Here is a 16,785-nt window from a genome sequence, read left to right on the forward strand (position 1 = left end):
GAAAAACACAAGCATGTCCTTTTGGCAAAAATTTGAGGGGTTTACTCCTGTATACTCAATGATAGGCGCACCTAAAACCATGCTATGTAAAGGAAGGAACAGTTACAATAAAAAGAATTTATGGTGAGTCTGTGCCAACATTCCAACCCATGTAGGATTAAAAAAAAATAAAATAAAAAACATTCCGACTAAATTACTCAAACCTAATCATAGCCTAAAAGATGAGAGGAACATACCATTGATCCTGGAGAAGACCGGTTCCTTCTCGTTGTTGTAGTGGCCAGTGTTGTGGTGGTTTCCATGATGGTTGTAGACAATTCAGGAGGCATGGAAGTAGTAGGGGTTGTCCCCAGGATTGAAGGGACTTCTCCAACCAGCCTCACGCTTCCAGTGATGTTGATATGGGGGTTGTGTTCAGCAGCCATATTGAGAACTTTTAGGCCATTATAGTAGATGCCAGATAGCTGACCTTGGAACGGCCTTCCCCTGTTCTTTCCACCAACAGCGATCTGTGCTTGGGTATTGAAGATTGTCAGGGGCCGTCCTACAGAAAGACAGTAAATGAAACATGTCAGAGCACCACATATAAGAACTTCTATGATAAGTTACAGTCTGGTCATCCACGATGACTGCAGTTTCTCTCACGCAATGGGTCTGGTGCTGCTGCTTTCTTTTTACTTGATGTCCATTTGTTCGTTAGAAGTAAAAAAAGGTATTAAAAAAAAGCATTAACACCTTAAGCATTCTAGATTGGCTACAATACTCTCTTTTACAGGTCTTACTATTTGATTAAAGGGAATTTTTCTGTGAAATCCAATTAAAAAAAAAAACAAAAAAAAACGGAACTTGAAATTGAACATGCATCACTTTCTTTCACAGCTACAAAGCTGAAGTGTCGCTGCATCCATCAACATTCATTCATCAAGTAATGTCATTCAGATACTTTACGGAGAGAGCAGGCATGGCTGCAGTCAGCTGACTTTAGCCCTCTGAGTTATTGACCCTTTTAATCATGTCGCTGACATTAGTACACCTTGATGCTGTGAAGAGGCTAGAAGTCATTTGCTCTGTCTCGGTGTCTATAAACCTGATAAGAGTTAGGCCAAGATTCATTAACAGATCGTGCATCACACGGACACCAATCAATATCTTCCATTGACCTCGGTGTCCCTGGCTCCTCCACAGACCGCAAGTTGTTTGTTATTTTCCGGCTTCCCCTTCCTACTGTTAATGTAAGATAATTTTGCAATTTGAAAAAAAAATAAAAAAAAATAGCGACTGGGCAGATCATTTACCCTACTCGAGATCCCATACAGCTTCACCCGTTGGACTGGGAGAAAATAGTGGAGAAAGGAAGGCTCAAGCTCCTTGTCATTGCATCATCTTCTGTGATTCACCATTTCAAACACAACAATTTTCTTTCTAAACTTATCAGCTTTTAATCTTGTAAGATCTAGACAAGACAAACCCCTATGGCACTGACGTACAGAACTGTAGCTCCCATGTTCCACGATACAAATCCATTATAGCACAAAGTTCATCCTGACTTCAGATCAACCTTCTAGAATTTACAATTTTTTATTGTCAGTTGGGTTTGTAAAGCAGCAAGCGCTAACTTTTCACCCTTAGGATAGACATTTTTATTGGTACCTTTTGCAACGCCAGTTCCCACTCTCTTGAACTCAGGATTCAGAAGTCTTGTGCCATCTTCCATTCCTGAGATACTGAGCCCTGAAAAACAGGGACCCCAGTTTGGATAAAAAAAAAAAAGTCTGCAAGCAGTTTCTGAAGAAACCTCGGCAGCCAGTTATAAATGAAAAAATATCAGCCATCCTCCTACCACGAGCAATGTAAGAAAAATGCAGAGGATCAGGCAGCAAACGCTGCTGAGAAATGCACATGCAGTGCAGATGGGATTTCTGCTGTAAATGTGTAACAGCATCCTATGTGCCAGCTGTGGACCCATGGCTGAAGGCAGTGTGGTTAGCCACAGATGGCCAGGTTCAATTACCACATCAATCCCAGTTCCACAGCTGGATTGTGGGACAGTATATGGAATGAACAGACAACAAAGTGTCTTTTGTAGAGTTGGGTATCAGAGCAATTACAGACCAGGTCTAGAGGTAATGTAAAGAAATGGCGGCTTCAGGATACAAAATGTGTTATGGCTCAGATAATTCCTGTTGAGATTTCCAACCAGAATTTCTTTTATTCCTTTCTGCAAAAATCCACCGAGTGGCCAAGCCTAAATATATCCATTCTGCGTGAATTGGACATATTACCCTGAACTGCCAGCCATTTCTACCCATAAGTGGGAGGAGGAGAGAGCCAACAACTCTGGGAATGCCATTAGTGGGTGATAGAACATTCAGGTAATGGGTTTCCTTGGAGAGTGGAGAGTGGGTTGGTGTGATACAAGACTGGATTCGAACCAGCTTTAACTTCATGCTGCTCACAGTCACAATTCCCAGTGTTCTTCTGTTCCACATGGACTATTTTTCTTTCATGTAATGGTGAAGAACAAGCAGTAAACTGTGACTGAGGAGAACATAACGTCAGAGCCAGGTCTCTCCTCTGCAAGCTCATGCAAACTGGATTGGAAAGACAGGAAAAGAAGGCGTTTGATGCGCTTGATTATAGGACACTCATAAATTACATCCTTGAAAAGCATCTTATATCTAGCTCGGCTGACCCATGTCTTGACATATTGCTGCCCTGTTATTTAAGTATCTGCACAAAATAAGTGATGTTAATGTGGACCTTCCCAGAGACAGACAGACATAAAGGACCCTATACAATACAAGATCTGCAAAGTTATTGTGTTGAATTACACGCCTCTTAAAACTGTCTTTTCAGTAAAAAATTCCTTAAAATAATTTAACACAAAAGGTAATGAAGGAAGCTGCTTTTGGTGCGCTGGTTTATGAATGAGGGATCCAGTATGCAGCAATATCATGCATCAACCACCAGAAAACATCAGCAGATCAATGAGAATGGATGGCAGGCAGAAACATGCACGTGTCCAAGTGAAAAACCCCATCACTGACATCCAGAATTAAATATTTAAGCAACAGCGCCCCTAGGAGGCTAGGCACTTACAGGCTCAGGGTTACCTTCTGTTAGATATGTTCCCTTCTTATAATTGACAGGAACCCTCACTATAGGCTCTACAGATTATAAACCTGGAGAATGAAGACTTATGTGGAGATACTAAATATCAATTCAGTAGTTTTGCTTTTATTAATAAATATTAGAGAGGATACATGCCGGAACTTGTCCCTCACAGTCCTGTTAATGTGTCTGAGCCTGTGAAGCAGAAAGTATACATGCAGCACTGAGAACATGCAGGGTCAGACCCAGTTTAGTTACCTTTATCTTGCTGATCATCTGGGTTTCTAGGCAATTTATAGGACAGTTTCGGTTTTTGATGAAGCTCTGTGTTGCCTTGAAGTTTAAAAGACAATGTTATTAGAGGTCACAATCTGCTTCATTGGTGGGTCGACAATTTAAAAAAAAACTTTGGCATCAGAGATCAAACATTCTGCGTGGTTAAGAAAACATATATATATATGTGGAGTTGTACTAAACGGTTATCAAATACTGTCTTTACCCATCCATTTAGCTCAATGGCACCAATTCCAACACATCTGGCATCAGAAACAAGTAAGAAAAAGTGGCCACTGTACAAGAATGTCTATTTTTTTATTGGTTATTTGGTACAGTCTGCTTTAGTGACCAGACCTGAACAACAGAAGCTGTAAATCCTCAAAGGTGGTTACAAAATACTGCAATAAAACTTACCATCAAATTATCGAGTTATTATTCACACCATGATGACGTTTTACAAAGCTTTCTGCATACAGTCCCAGATGGGGATCGTATAGTGTACAGATGGTCATGTAACATGCTGTACATACAGTCACCTTTATTCAACAAGCCAGTATTAATTTACCCGTCTGGAGTGAAAATCTCCAGGGGATCCCTCCGGTCACCTTTTGTAGACTACAAAAAGACAAGGGTAATTTTTGCAAGTAACTTAAGGTGTGGGCGGAGGGAGATGGACTGGTGGTTTCATTCCCACAGGATTTTCATGAAACTGATGCTGTGACAGATGGATGCAACTCACTGTCAAAGTCACTTACAAGAAAAGCAGCTAAAAGCCCTGGGTTATTGTTGTTGGAGAAGGCACTGTGTCACCAAGTAAAGTGTCTGCATCCTGATCTAATTGAACGAGCGCTCTGCTATTTACACAAGATCATGCTGAGCACTAGGATATAATGTGCAGAGACAGGTTAAGTGAGAACAAGGAGCTTACAAGGAAGACTGCTCTGTACAATGACTGCATATCAGAGTAATAACAGCCTGCAAATCACTGCAATTATATACACATTTTATAATGGCCAATACTTTAAAAAAGCAGCATCTGATGCTCCCAGTCCTGAAGGACTTTCTCATTCTGGAACATAAAGCATCAGCATCAAAAATAGAAGAAAAGATTTCCATAGCCATGTTTATGGCTGTCCCAGCATGACTAAGGTGTGGACACACAATGTGGGAAGATTGGTATCCATTGTATTGGCCAAAGGCTCACCCCATCCATAGTAGACAATGTCAGGACAAAGCTAGTCGTAGGTTACCCTAGGTGGCAGACACGGACCCTTCGATACTCAGCTGCTCACTCGATTGAGGTTTCTAATTATGGCAATTATAGATGCCACTGAGTTTTGAATGTGCAGTGTGGGAAGGCCTACCCCCATGGCTTTTCCAGGCTATCCCCATTACTAAATATCTGGAAACCGCACACTTCTATGGTAGTGGTGCTCAATGTGGGATTCTCAATCCAATCTGTTTCCAATGAGAAAGCATGGCACACACATTCTGTATTCTTATTTCTCTTTTTTTTATTTTTCAGACAATTTTTTTTTAAATAACAGATCAAAGATTACGACGTTTCAGTCATCCTGACCTTTGTCAAGTTACATCTGACTGTAGGTTGTATGGTAAGGGGTTTTGGTGAGGCAAGTCAGATCTAACTTGACAAAGGTCAGGATGACTGAAATGACGTAATCCTTGATCTGTTATTTTAAAAAAACTCTTGTCACTAATCTGTTGTTTTGTGGTGAAGGCTATATCATGTGAAAAATTCACAAAAAAAAAAAAAGAAATAAGAATACAGAATGTGTGTGCAATGTTTTCTAATTGGATATCCCCAATACTAAATCCTGTCACCATGTAGATGATCCACAGGACATTCTCCAAGACCTTGATCACTGAAAACATAACATCCTCCCCTCTTCAAAGATTAAATTGGGTTAAAGAAAACCCAAAGGTGGAAGTCCAGTCACTTCCTATTCAATGGCAGTAGTGTCTCTAAATGCCAACTATTAATGGTTGTGTAGCACAACCACTAAAAAGGAGCCAGGTTTGGGGTCCTAAATCAGGAGTATGTCCATATCTGATGTAGGAGTTAAGGCCATGATCACATGTAGCGTTTGAATTGCGTTTTGTAACACAATCAAAGGCTTTGGCCAGATCTCAGAGATGTTTTTGCACTGAACGTCTAGTGATCAGCAGCACATATTATGCATTGTTTACATGGCATGAGGGTGTGTTCACATGCTGCAGTTAAAATTGCATTACAACTGCATGGTAAAGAACCACATTTTACATATAGCACAGTTTCTTTATTTAATAGTTGTAAGACATTTCACCGCCAAAATCAAAATGTTGCATGTGAACGCAACCTCATGGTTCTTGAATGTTATTTCTATTGTTTCCAAGTTTTACAGGTGTCTCCAATAGACAATGATACATGATGTGTTTGTGTAGTGCAGATACCTCCTGGGTAGTATTCATTGATTGTCCTGTTATCCACTTGTAGAGTTGCATTCCCTCCATTGCGAGTGTACCTTACCACATGGTATTTTCCATCATTTACAGGGGTACTGTCTTCACGAATGGAGATATCCATTAACCCAATGTTAAAGGTAACTCCAACCTTCCCCTGCTCCTGTAGAGAAAATAAAGAAACATGTCAAACACAACATGGTCTGTACTAATTGTGCATTAAGTCATTGTTAAGGAGGTCGCACTGGTTTCGGACGCCATCTTGACTACTGTCCGCCATCTTAGATACAGCGGCCATGTTCCCTGACCATTGTCAAGTTAATGTCATGATTCAAACTTCATTTTATGTAACCTGTTTGCTGGCCTGTCAGCTAATACCCTTTGACATTTAATGAGAAGCCAGTCTGTCCTCGAAGCTGCATAATAATATGATTCTGGAGCCACTTATCTTCTTCTTAGTATAAACAATATCTGTGTACAAGGTCTCTGAGAACTGAGCACAATTAATTAACTTTCTTTTCCCAGAATTTGCTGATGACCAATAGCTTTGCAGTATACTATTTACGCCCCTTTGATGATTCTTCTGTTTGTTATATATTATGCATTTTGATTATTAAAGGGAGAAGATCCTGACTAAGACTTCGACGTGTGTGGCTTAGTCTTTATGTTCAATCATGAAAGGGTTAATTAGGACTCACCTTACAAAAGTCAAGAGGGCTGTTGGGGCCCTGCATAAAAATCCCTAACTATATTTGGCGTCCATCTGGGTGGGTTTAGGAGTAAACAACAACAGCACCAAGACAGCCTCCGTGAAGAGTCCCCGCCGGCTTGGTGAACAGAACTGACCAGAGAGCTCTCAGGGTAAGATATTAATTTTTTGTTGTCTACCTTGATATGTCACTTCTGGTTCACTGGTTGGACGGACCGGGTAAGACTGTCTCTGTGTTATGTATTTGCCACTGTTGTTCACTGTAACCTAAGCTCATAGTTTTTGGCAAAGAACCACTTTGTAAGGTGATGGACAGAGACTGGACAGAGACTGGACAGTGACGGATGGTCAGACAGTCTGTGGTGTTAGCTGAAGCAGTGAGACGGGAAGTAGTAACCCTTAGATGTCTGCAATGCTAGAGTGGGAGATATTCTGTTGTGATAGTCGGATTATCATAGTGTCTGGGATACTGTTTGTTTGGGACTGGTTTTTCCCATAGATTGTGACAGAGTTCAGATTGCGGAGACCCGCCCTGATCAGGTGAGCGCTAGACTTTCTTCGGGAGTCTGAGCGGTCTCGTGTGACTGTGAGAACTAGAGGACGGCGGCATGTTTTAGTCAGTCTGGAAGACAGTGACTTGGTATAGAGTCAGTCTAGTCAGGCAGTGGCTTGGTGTAGCGTCCTTTGTGAGATATTCTCTGGTAGCTAGTTTCTTTGTTTGTCAATAAATCGAGATGTTGGCATCCGCTGAATCTTTGGGGATGTGTCCCTGTAACGGTATCGTAGTTGTAGATACAGAGAGCACAGCAGAGTGAATTGGAATTGAGCCAAGTGCGTTGCATTGCAGACATAGGCAAGAAGGAAGATTGTGTCCCACATGGAGGGGAAAGATGCACAGAGACAGAAGGTTTTTGAGTTAAGTAGGACTGATGGAAAAGTGTAAGTTGACATGATCGGACATAAGGGCTGGTAGTTTTGTGTTGAAATGAAAAGTAATATTGAAGGTTTGAAGGTTTTGGGATATGTCGGATGATCTGATGATTGTACAAGTGAGAAAACTTGATCAGATTAGGAAACAGACACTTATAGCCTCTGACTTTGACGGACGGACTAGGACAGAGTGACTGGGATTCTTCTGCGTGCCCAATGAAGAAAGAGACAGGCGATAAGGGACATTTCAAAATTTTTGATGTGGAAAGAATTTGAGAAAAAGAGATTTTATTATATTTTCCTTTGGAGTGAAAAATGGCCCCTGTAATCCAGACTCCACCCCTGTCTCTGGTGGTTAGAGAAGATGACACGCCCTACCATTCTTCAGTGGCGGCCATCTTAAGTCAGTTTATTTTTCAGTGGCGGCCATTCCCTTCAAGTCGATGAAAGTTGATTGCTGTTGGCAGCCATAAAAGCTGTTGTGGGGCTTTGTAGGAAAACAGCTGACCATGCTTGGGGCATCTGCTAGGGGTCTTGGAGTGAGGGATGGAGGTTGTTTGAGTATTATTCAAATTTATTGATCCCGACAATTAGAGAAAAATTACTATGAAAAAGTGTTACAATGTCTCCGGTACCTGCTTTCTGGCATTTACGGGGTTAACAAAAGGGTGGGGGCTGTTGGAGCTGCGTTTTGTTTTGTGAAGAACTGACATGTGCTGTGTCTCTTATCTACGAGAGAGACGATAGTGACCTTGATGTTCACGGAAAACTGAATTTCTCCATATTGAGTTGCTTGGATTCTGTGTTCTGTTATCTCGTGGTTTACAGGCTAGTGAGAACATTCACATTTGGGAGGGGTAGATCGCTGCGTTTAGACTTCTCCCTGACAATCTAAAAAAGACTTGAAGGAATTTATTTGATTGTGGAACAAGAATACAGTATGATGTGATGTCCTCCTGTGTACCCCATGAACAGACTAAGCAAGAATGAGCCCCCCAACTGTATTACAGAGCCTATGACTGACTTTTGTTCCTTTTTGATTAAAAACCATCTTAAGTGTACCTGGATTTTATTGAGACGATGGAGTCTGGCCAGAACTTTATAGGTAGCACAGAACACTGGACTGGAGATGTGGTGGAGGGACTCTGACATTGACATACAGAGGGAATAGAGGATGTTTCACAGACCACGCCGAAGTGAGATTGACAACATCTCCGGAAGTCTCAACCGGCCAACCCAAGTGTGCGTTGCGGGGAGGAGACATTACTGTAGTGAGTGGCGGAGACGGCCCCGACAGGGCAAGACAAGGGGGGTGGTTATGGACAAGGATGTCAGCGAGAACAGTCCCCCCAGACAGAGTTAGTGCCTTTCATTGTAGAACTCTCCCCTGCTAGTCCGATGATGATTTTAGCCCATTCCCGGTCAAGAGAAGACTCAGAAAGAACAGCCGGATACATGTAGCATGGTCCATGACCTCCAAGCTGCCAATGAGTGTACTGAAGCCCAGTGGTCCCTAGCCCAAACTGGCAGCAGTCCCTGAGAGTGACATATTATTCACTGTTATTGATTTGGCAAATGTTTTCCTCTCTGTGCCCCTACATGAGGATTGCCAGTACCTATTTGCCTTTACCAGTTCAGTATTCCAGTATACCTGATGCAGATTCCCAAAAAGGGGGGTAAAACTCACCCAGCCAATACCCCACGGCCCTACAGGGAGTAGTCTGGCAGACTAGCCCCTTACTGGATGTTCTCCTTTTCAGTATGCGGAGGACCTACTGTTTTTGTTTGCCAGGATGCATTTATTGACCTTATGTGTTTTCTGTTCCAGAAGGGTTACAAAGATTCCAGAGACAAACTCCAGAGTACTGCCAGGAGAAGGTGGTCTTCCTAGGCCACTGCTTCTCAGCCACAGGCAGATACCTGGCACAGGGAAGAAAGCTGGCAGTCCTGAATGTGCCCCTGCCCTGAGGCCCTAAGCCTCTTCACATGTTTCTAGGACTGGCCAGCTCCTGCAGCCTGGGATAAGGTCTGCTGCCTCCAGCCTGATGCTGCCCCTCTATGACTGCATTGCCTCTTCCCCATTTGCCCTTAGTCAGGAGGCAATTGATGCATTCCATAGCCCTAAGCGGGCAAGTCTTCCCCGGCCCTAGGTACATGCCACTGAACCAGACCTTTTATTTTATTTTGCACGGAGTATCTAGGAGACAGGTGTCTTAGCCCAGGAACGTGGTGGCCTCCCCAGTGGCCCACTATTAGGCCCGGTTAGACTCAGTCGTGAGGGGAGCCCCTCATGTGTCAGTAGCTGCAGCCAGCAATCTGCTCAGCAAGGCCAGTGAGTTGATCCTAGATCCCAGATCACTCAGTTACAGTGCAAACCCCACATGACTTGCACAGTGTCCTCACCCAAGTACAGCCCAAGCATCTGAGCAAAGGCCAGACAGCTCAGACTCCAGTGTGCACTCCTGATGCCCCAGGACACACTGATAAGGTGCACAGCTCTGAATCCTTCGTTCTATCACCAGTCTTCCAGGATTCAGAGAGGGGGGAGAGAAGGGTGATTAACCCAGATGTTGAGTTTTTTCTCATAGATCTCTCCAGGTCTGCAGGAGAAGACAGACGGTTCTACACTGGATATACAGTGGTCAGTGGCGCACATGAGGTAGTACAAGCAGAACCACTCCCTCCACACAGGTCAGTGCAGGAGGTGGAGTGACGGCACTCAGGGAAGTGCTACAGCTGGTGGAAGGTAAAAGGGCAAACATCTATACTCAAGGTATAGTTCTGGGGTCTAAACACGACTATGAACCCTTATGGAAGGCTAGAGATTTCCTCACCTCTGCAGGGAACCCCTTTAAGCATGGCACGCTGGTTAAAGAGCTCATGGATGCTCTCTTACTTCCACAAGAGGTGAGGATAGTAAAAGTTAAACCACACACAATTTGGTAACTCCACAAGCCAAGGGCAAGTATGTGGCTGACGGGATGGCGAAGGCAGCTGCACAGATGGAGCCCAGAGACTGTCCTGAAGTCTCAGCGGTGAGTTATGAGCTAAAAGTTTGATCCACAGGTGTTCCAGTCCCTGGTGGCCCGAGAGTCATCAGAAGTGAAGGGAGTGTGGAGGGAAGCTGGAGCCCAGATGCCAATGGGACCTGGATGCTGGGAGAGAGAGTGTGCCTGCCCGGAGCCCTGCACCCGACAGTAAGTCAAGTAGCCCATGGACACACACACATCCAAAATGGCCATGCTAGTACTCATAAACCACCAGTGGTTTGCCCCGGGCGTTATTACCCCTGTCACTAGACTAGTGAAAGCCTTTATAGTCTGTGCCCGCCACAACCCGGGTAAGGTGGAAAAGACCCCACAGAAGGTGACACCCAAGCCGCTGTATTCCTTCCAGAGACTGCAGATGGATTTTATCCAGCTACCAAAAGTGGTACGTAGGAATACGTGCCTGTGTGCATTGATCTCTTTCCAGGGTGGCCAGAAGCTTCTCCCATGACCAAGGCTACTGCCAGAGCTGCAGCCAAGAAGAAGGTGAGTGAGATTTTTCTGCAGGTTTGGACTTCCAGAGACCAAAGAGTCCGGTCGCAGAACCCACTTCACTGGACAGGTAAAGACCTGAAACCTCGTCCCTCCTGGGTGTAGAACAGGCCCTGCATACCCCTTACCTTTCCCAAGTTAGTGGTGGGGTTGAGAGACTAAACGGCACTCTTAAGTTAGAGATCCGGGAGGCCATGGAAGTAACAGGGAAACCATGGCGCGAGTGCTTTCCTGCTGACCATCATTCAGTTAGGACCACACCCCAACAGAAAGATGGGATTGTCCCCCTTTGAAGTACTTTTTGGCTGTGCACCCAGACTAGGCCTCTACTTTCCACAGATCCTATAGCTGACGGCAGGAAACCAAGTGGAATATGCCGCACAGTTGAGCCAGGCCTTGGAAAAGGTCAGCAAAAGTGTTTCTGATTCCTTTTTCAGATGCAGACAGAGACCTCAGGACGTATAACCTGAAGCCTGGAGACTACGTGGTGGTAAAGAGACACCAGGGAGAGAGTCTGGAGCCTTGCTACGACGGTCCTTTCCAAGTCCTGCTGACCAGTGCCACGTCTGTGAAGCTAGAGGGAAGTCAGCATGCTGCAACGCTTTCTATTGCAAACTTACTTATTCTTCTTGCTAGCTGGTCTCTTCTGACTGACTGTATGCTCAGGGACACCCCAACTATGACTATCACTGTATCTATAGGGGTGACCAGGATGCCCCCAGGGTAGGAGACTTTACCTACGGTTGGTGCAACACGACAATGACCTTCTTTACCATTGACAGCACAGGTAACCCTGTCTTAGCAGTGTCTGATGTGTACAGGATTTGTGGGGAGAGGAGAGTCAGGTCAGGCCTAGAGGCTGGGAAGGTGAGTGTACGGTGATAAAACTTGTGCATTCCTTCCTCGTGATCCCCAGGGATAAGGTTGATCAGACACATAAAGATAAGGCAGAGAATCCCAAAGGATTCTGGAGGTCTGAGAAAGAAGCACCTAGATGACAACGTTTATATAGATACAGTGGGAGCACCAAGGGGGGTCCCAGATGAGTACAAGGCCCACAATCAGATATGGGCAGGTCTAGAGTCCATTATTCCCCAGAGAGCTATGAGCAAAGATGTTGGTTGGGTAACTGGTTTTTATTGTAATCAACAGAGATTTGTGAATTATATCGGAGATGCTTCCCAGAACCCCATGGCTTTGGAACATGAACCTTGCTGAGAAGGGAGGAGTCTGTAAGATGGTGGGAGTGGCTTGTTGCATGTACATCCCAGATGACATCGCCCCCTATGGATCCATTACCCATGCTCGGGAAAAGATTGAAGGACTGCCCAGGGAACTCAAGAGAAACTCTGGGGTGGACACTTTGTCCTTCATTTTGTGGTTGGGGGATTGGAAGGGTTTCCTTTAAGTGGGGGTGATATTGGGGATTGTGATTTTGCTCTCGTCACTTATTGCGTGTTGTGTGGTCCCCCTCATCAAGTCCACCATGTCCCAGATGGCCGTCAGGAGAAGTGCCCGGAGCGGAGGATGATGCTGCCTGTTTACAAACCTGTGAACTATGGGATCTCAGTGATGTGATTTGAGTGTGCAGGCCTGTAACCCCTGAGTGACCAGCCTCCAGGGGATCTGGTGAAGAGTTAACAAGTCCAGCAGGTACGGGCTTAGCCTACCTGTGGGTACCTGGAGCTTGAGGAGGTCGCTCAGGATGGAGTTACAGGCCAGCAAAGCTCAAAGGGGGGAATTGTTAAGGAGGTCGCACTGGTTTCGGACGCCATCTTGACTACTGTCCGCCATCTTAGATACAGCGGCCATGTTCCCTGACCATTGTCAAGTTAATGTCATGATTCAAACTTCATTTTATGTAACCTGTTTGCTGGCCTGTCAGCTAATACCCTTTGACATTTAATGAGAAGCCAGTCTGTCCTCGAAGCTGCATAATAATATGATTCTGGAGCCACTTATCTTCTTCTTAGTATAAACAATATCTGTGTACAAGGTCTCTGAGAACTGAGCACAATTAATTAACTTTCTTTTCCCAGAATTTGCTGATGACCAATAGCTTTGCAGTATACTATTTACGCCCCTTTGATGATTCTTCTGTTTGTTATATATTATGCATTTTGATTATTAAAGGGAGAAGATCCTGACTAAGAGATTGACGTGTATGTCTTGGTCTGTATGTTCAATCATGAAAGGGTTAATAAGGACTCACCTTACAAAAGTCAAGAGGGCTGTTGGGGCCCTGCATAAAAATCCCTAACAGTCATTATGTCATATTTACACAGGATTAACATGCAAATACAGACTGTAACATTCAACATATCTATGATTGTCCCTATATGCAGTAACATTCTAGCAAAGAAAATCTTGTGTCAAATTTTGTATAAGGACAGGTTCACATCTTTGTAGAGACTACACATAGATCAGATAGATTTACATCATTGGTGTGTTTGACCACCCAGTATTCCCACGAAGAAAAGTTTCTTAAATGTACTCAAGATAACAAGAGAACACATTCTCTAATGCTCTGTTATTAACAAAAATACAGCATAGCACACATATATAAGTCTAACCTGTTTCTATCAGTCCTAGAGTACAGTTGCCCCTGGTTCCCGACCCTGGGTGTTCTGACTTAGGGTCGGCAGCAGGTTTTCGGTCTGAGGCTGTAGAGCAGAGATCTCGCTATCTCTCTCTGCTCCCTGCAGGGGCCCCTTGCATTCCAGGATGGAGCTCTCAGTGATACACAGACACTGGGGTACATTTACTAAGGGTCCGCGGACCGCAATTCTGTCAGGTTTCCCGAATATTTCCTTTTTGCGCCGAATTGCCCTGGGTTTTTGGGGCACGCGATCGGATTGTGGCGCAGTTTGTACATAGTGCAAGGGGATCTACAAGCTACAGACAGATAAGTTCTTTATCCGGGGAGGGGGAGGCACATCAAATTTAACAGTGTGTGTGTAACTGACATGTAGAAAGAGCAGGAGAGTCATTGTGTAAAAAATATTCATCTCACGGATCTCATAATCTCTCATATCTGATTGGTCGCCTCTCTCTTTCTAGGTGTCAGATACTAGTGAATGTTCAGAAGCTAAATGAAAGCATACATAAACCTTGTACCCTCATAATATAACCACATTTTCAGCTCACAGAACTAGATGGATCATAATGTGTCTGCTTAGAGAGTCCCCTCCCACACTCTGGAAACTTACAGTGACCACTGAGTGATAGGAGCTAAACAGCAATAAAATGAAGTAAAATTGTAAAGTAAAGGGTTAAAAATTATCTAATTGTGCCAACATCACTAGTGGATTGAAACTTGATAATTTTATTTCATAGGCAAACCCCTTCAAGGTGTATACTTTTAGCTAGCTTTACATCCGTGTTCAGCAGCTTCCGTCATGTCTTTTCATTATAGGCAGGTGTGAACTTGGCATTTCTGGGTATCACTCACTTTAACTCATGCACACTTGATGCTTAGGTGTCTAAGGGGCAGTACTAACCAGTGGTTGCCAGCCCTTCATGCATGGCTGTATACAGCTATAGATCTCAAACATTGATTGGAAAGTCCCTCTGGACACCTAAAAGCATAGAAAGTGCAGGAGTCTAAATGAATGCAATATCAACTATACCAAATCTACTAAAACTATTTATAAGTCTGGTCAGCTACTTTTGCTCTATAACCTGTTTCCCTCAGATGGAACTACAAAATGACAGCTTCTCTTTAAAGGTAACCAGCTTCTGTTTGCAAGCCAAGTGGTTAAAGATTATGAGTCCCTCGGCTGAGGCCCAACCTCAAAGAGTAAAAACCCGAATACATTTCATTCCAATTGAGCATAAATGTTACGGTTTCATCCTCAGCTGCTGTGTCTGTTACTGCTGCTCGGGGACCAATCTAGTAACACTTGCAGATAAGATTCAGTAGACATCTGGGATCTGGTGTACACAGGCAGACAACACCATGGATCACATAAATGCAAATATGACCCATCTTTTGCATCTTCCTATTAAAAAAAGCTAAACCTGAGACTGGGGGTGACATGTGAAATGGGACCTCTCGGTGATGTTAGTCCAGGCAAAACTGAACCAGAGGTGAAACCAACATTTCATTTTCTTCTTTTACACTGGCCCTTTATGTCACTAAAAATGTTCTATACAAGTGTTGGAATGTTTTGCTTTTGTTCGGTTTTGTGTTGGAACATCTGATTCTAGTCAGTAAATAGGTGGTACTAAAAAGTGAAATACAATTAGTCAATCTAATTAGCCACTATGGCAGATATGGTCATTCCTTGCTACATGTCCAATGCTGGGCATTTCAATGCAATTATTGTGCTTACTGAGTTGGACTGGTTGCTCGCTGCCGATGTCCATTGAAAATGCCTGGCTGGGGGCAGGAATAGGATCTGCGACATGGACGTCTCACCCTACCCATACACAATACACCACAGTGGAGGCTGTTAATTAGCTGCAATTTGTGTGGCCAGCTCATGGCACCAAAAGTCTGTTGTGTTCATGAGGACTAAGGGACAGCCTAATCATAGATTAGGGTACATACCTTTGACAGTGCCATGGTTAATTCGGAAAATGGAGTATTTCTTTATGACTTTGGGCAACACTACGAGTACTGTACAATCAGATGCCACAGACTGTAGTGAGCTGTGAGGCAGATTCTTGCTAGTAGTTCTAACCAGGCTCTGAAAACAGTGACAACATCCTTGAATCTGGGAAGAACTTCAGCTTGCTTTGCCATAAACTGATATACAAGCACTGGGTTGTAAAGGCCCTTGTGAATGAGCTTCATATAGAGAAGCTAAGTTTACCTGCACAGCTATACTGCTATGTCCGGTGGTAAACTTTACTGCTGCACCCTTGCCTTATTACAATTTAAGGAATTGGCCAACAGTTATTTGGACAAAAATTATGAAATGCATCAAACCGTGGACAGTGAAATGTAACTATTGGAGGCTCTAGTTTGTATTAAATCCATATTGCAAAAATAAAAATTTAGAAGAAGAAGTCAGGATGCCCAGATGAAGGCAGCTTATAGTGGACACATCCTGGTCTAGAGGAGAACTAGACCTATGACCTCTGTAGCGGTGCATAAAAGAACAGGGAAGGATACCAGAAGCATTAGCACTGGATTACATTTGATTATCTGAAAATGTTCAGCCTTGTGATCAGCGCCCATCAAGCCACCCACGCTCTAAAGATCAGTCAGTGTTTTGGTAGAATGCATCCTGCAAGAGGCTTTTAATGCTCTTCTTTATCCATCTGCTCTAGATGAACTAGAAAAACCAAAGCTATATCTGAGGAATCACAGAATGGGTCACTATGGTTATAACCTTTCTGTTTTAACTCTGGGAAAATATCTCATCAGCAAGGGTAAGTGTATTGGTGAGAGAAGTGATATAGGCATCAATGACATCTTAGTATAAGGCATCAGGGTATAGCTTTATTGCTACCTACAAGGGGCAGACATGTCAAATAGAGGTCTCGAACAAAGGGTTGGCAGATATGAATAATGAATGTTGAAACAACTAATTAAAAAGCCTTCGCCATGGTATTGGCCACTAAGTGAGATCAGGGGTTGCCTTCTATTTTGGTTGTAGATTCAGAGTCTGCAGTTCTTGAAACCCAGCTGTATTACAAGCACCAAGACTCAAATTTACTCAAAGAAGAAATGCACCTACCTGCACTCACAGAAAAGGCAGACGACCATCTCTGCCACATCTCAATCAATGCTCAGCCCCTGCACAGTGCCTG

The 16,785-nt window shown here is 43.7% G+C and overlaps 1 protein-coding gene across 18 annotated transcripts in view; it reads right to left on the bottom strand.

The window, feature by feature from the left end:
- The window catches only part of NRXN3 (neurexin 3), a 311,716-nt gene that overhangs the window by 30,126 nt on the left and 264,805 nt on the right, over positions 1 to 16,785 (bottom strand). For 16 of the 18 annotated variants that reach the window (XR_011848911.1, XR_011848910.1, XM_072116760.1 and 13 more), the window contains 4 exons: positions 5,839 to 6,010; positions 3,370 to 3,444; positions 1,651 to 1,731; positions 237 to 544 (listed from right to left, as the gene is read on the bottom strand). Coding sequence is in view for 16 of the 18 variants with exons in the window: in XM_072116760.1 (XP_071972861.1) it covers positions 237 to 544; positions 1,651 to 1,731; positions 3,370 to 3,444; positions 5,839 to 6,010 (636 nt within the window). In the remaining 2 variants the exon portion in view is untranslated. The remainder of the gene's footprint in view (positions 1 to 236; positions 545 to 1,650; positions 1,732 to 3,369; positions 3,445 to 5,838; positions 6,011 to 16,785) is intronic. The other 2 variants (XM_072116762.1, XM_072116761.1) reach the window with 1 other exon arrangement.

This window comes from Engystomops pustulosus, chromosome 7 (genome assembly GCF_040894005.1).
Source record: "Engystomops pustulosus chromosome 7, aEngPut4.maternal, whole genome shotgun sequence".
Taxonomy (NCBI): Eukaryota; Metazoa; Chordata; class Amphibia; order Anura; family Leptodactylidae; genus Engystomops; species Engystomops pustulosus.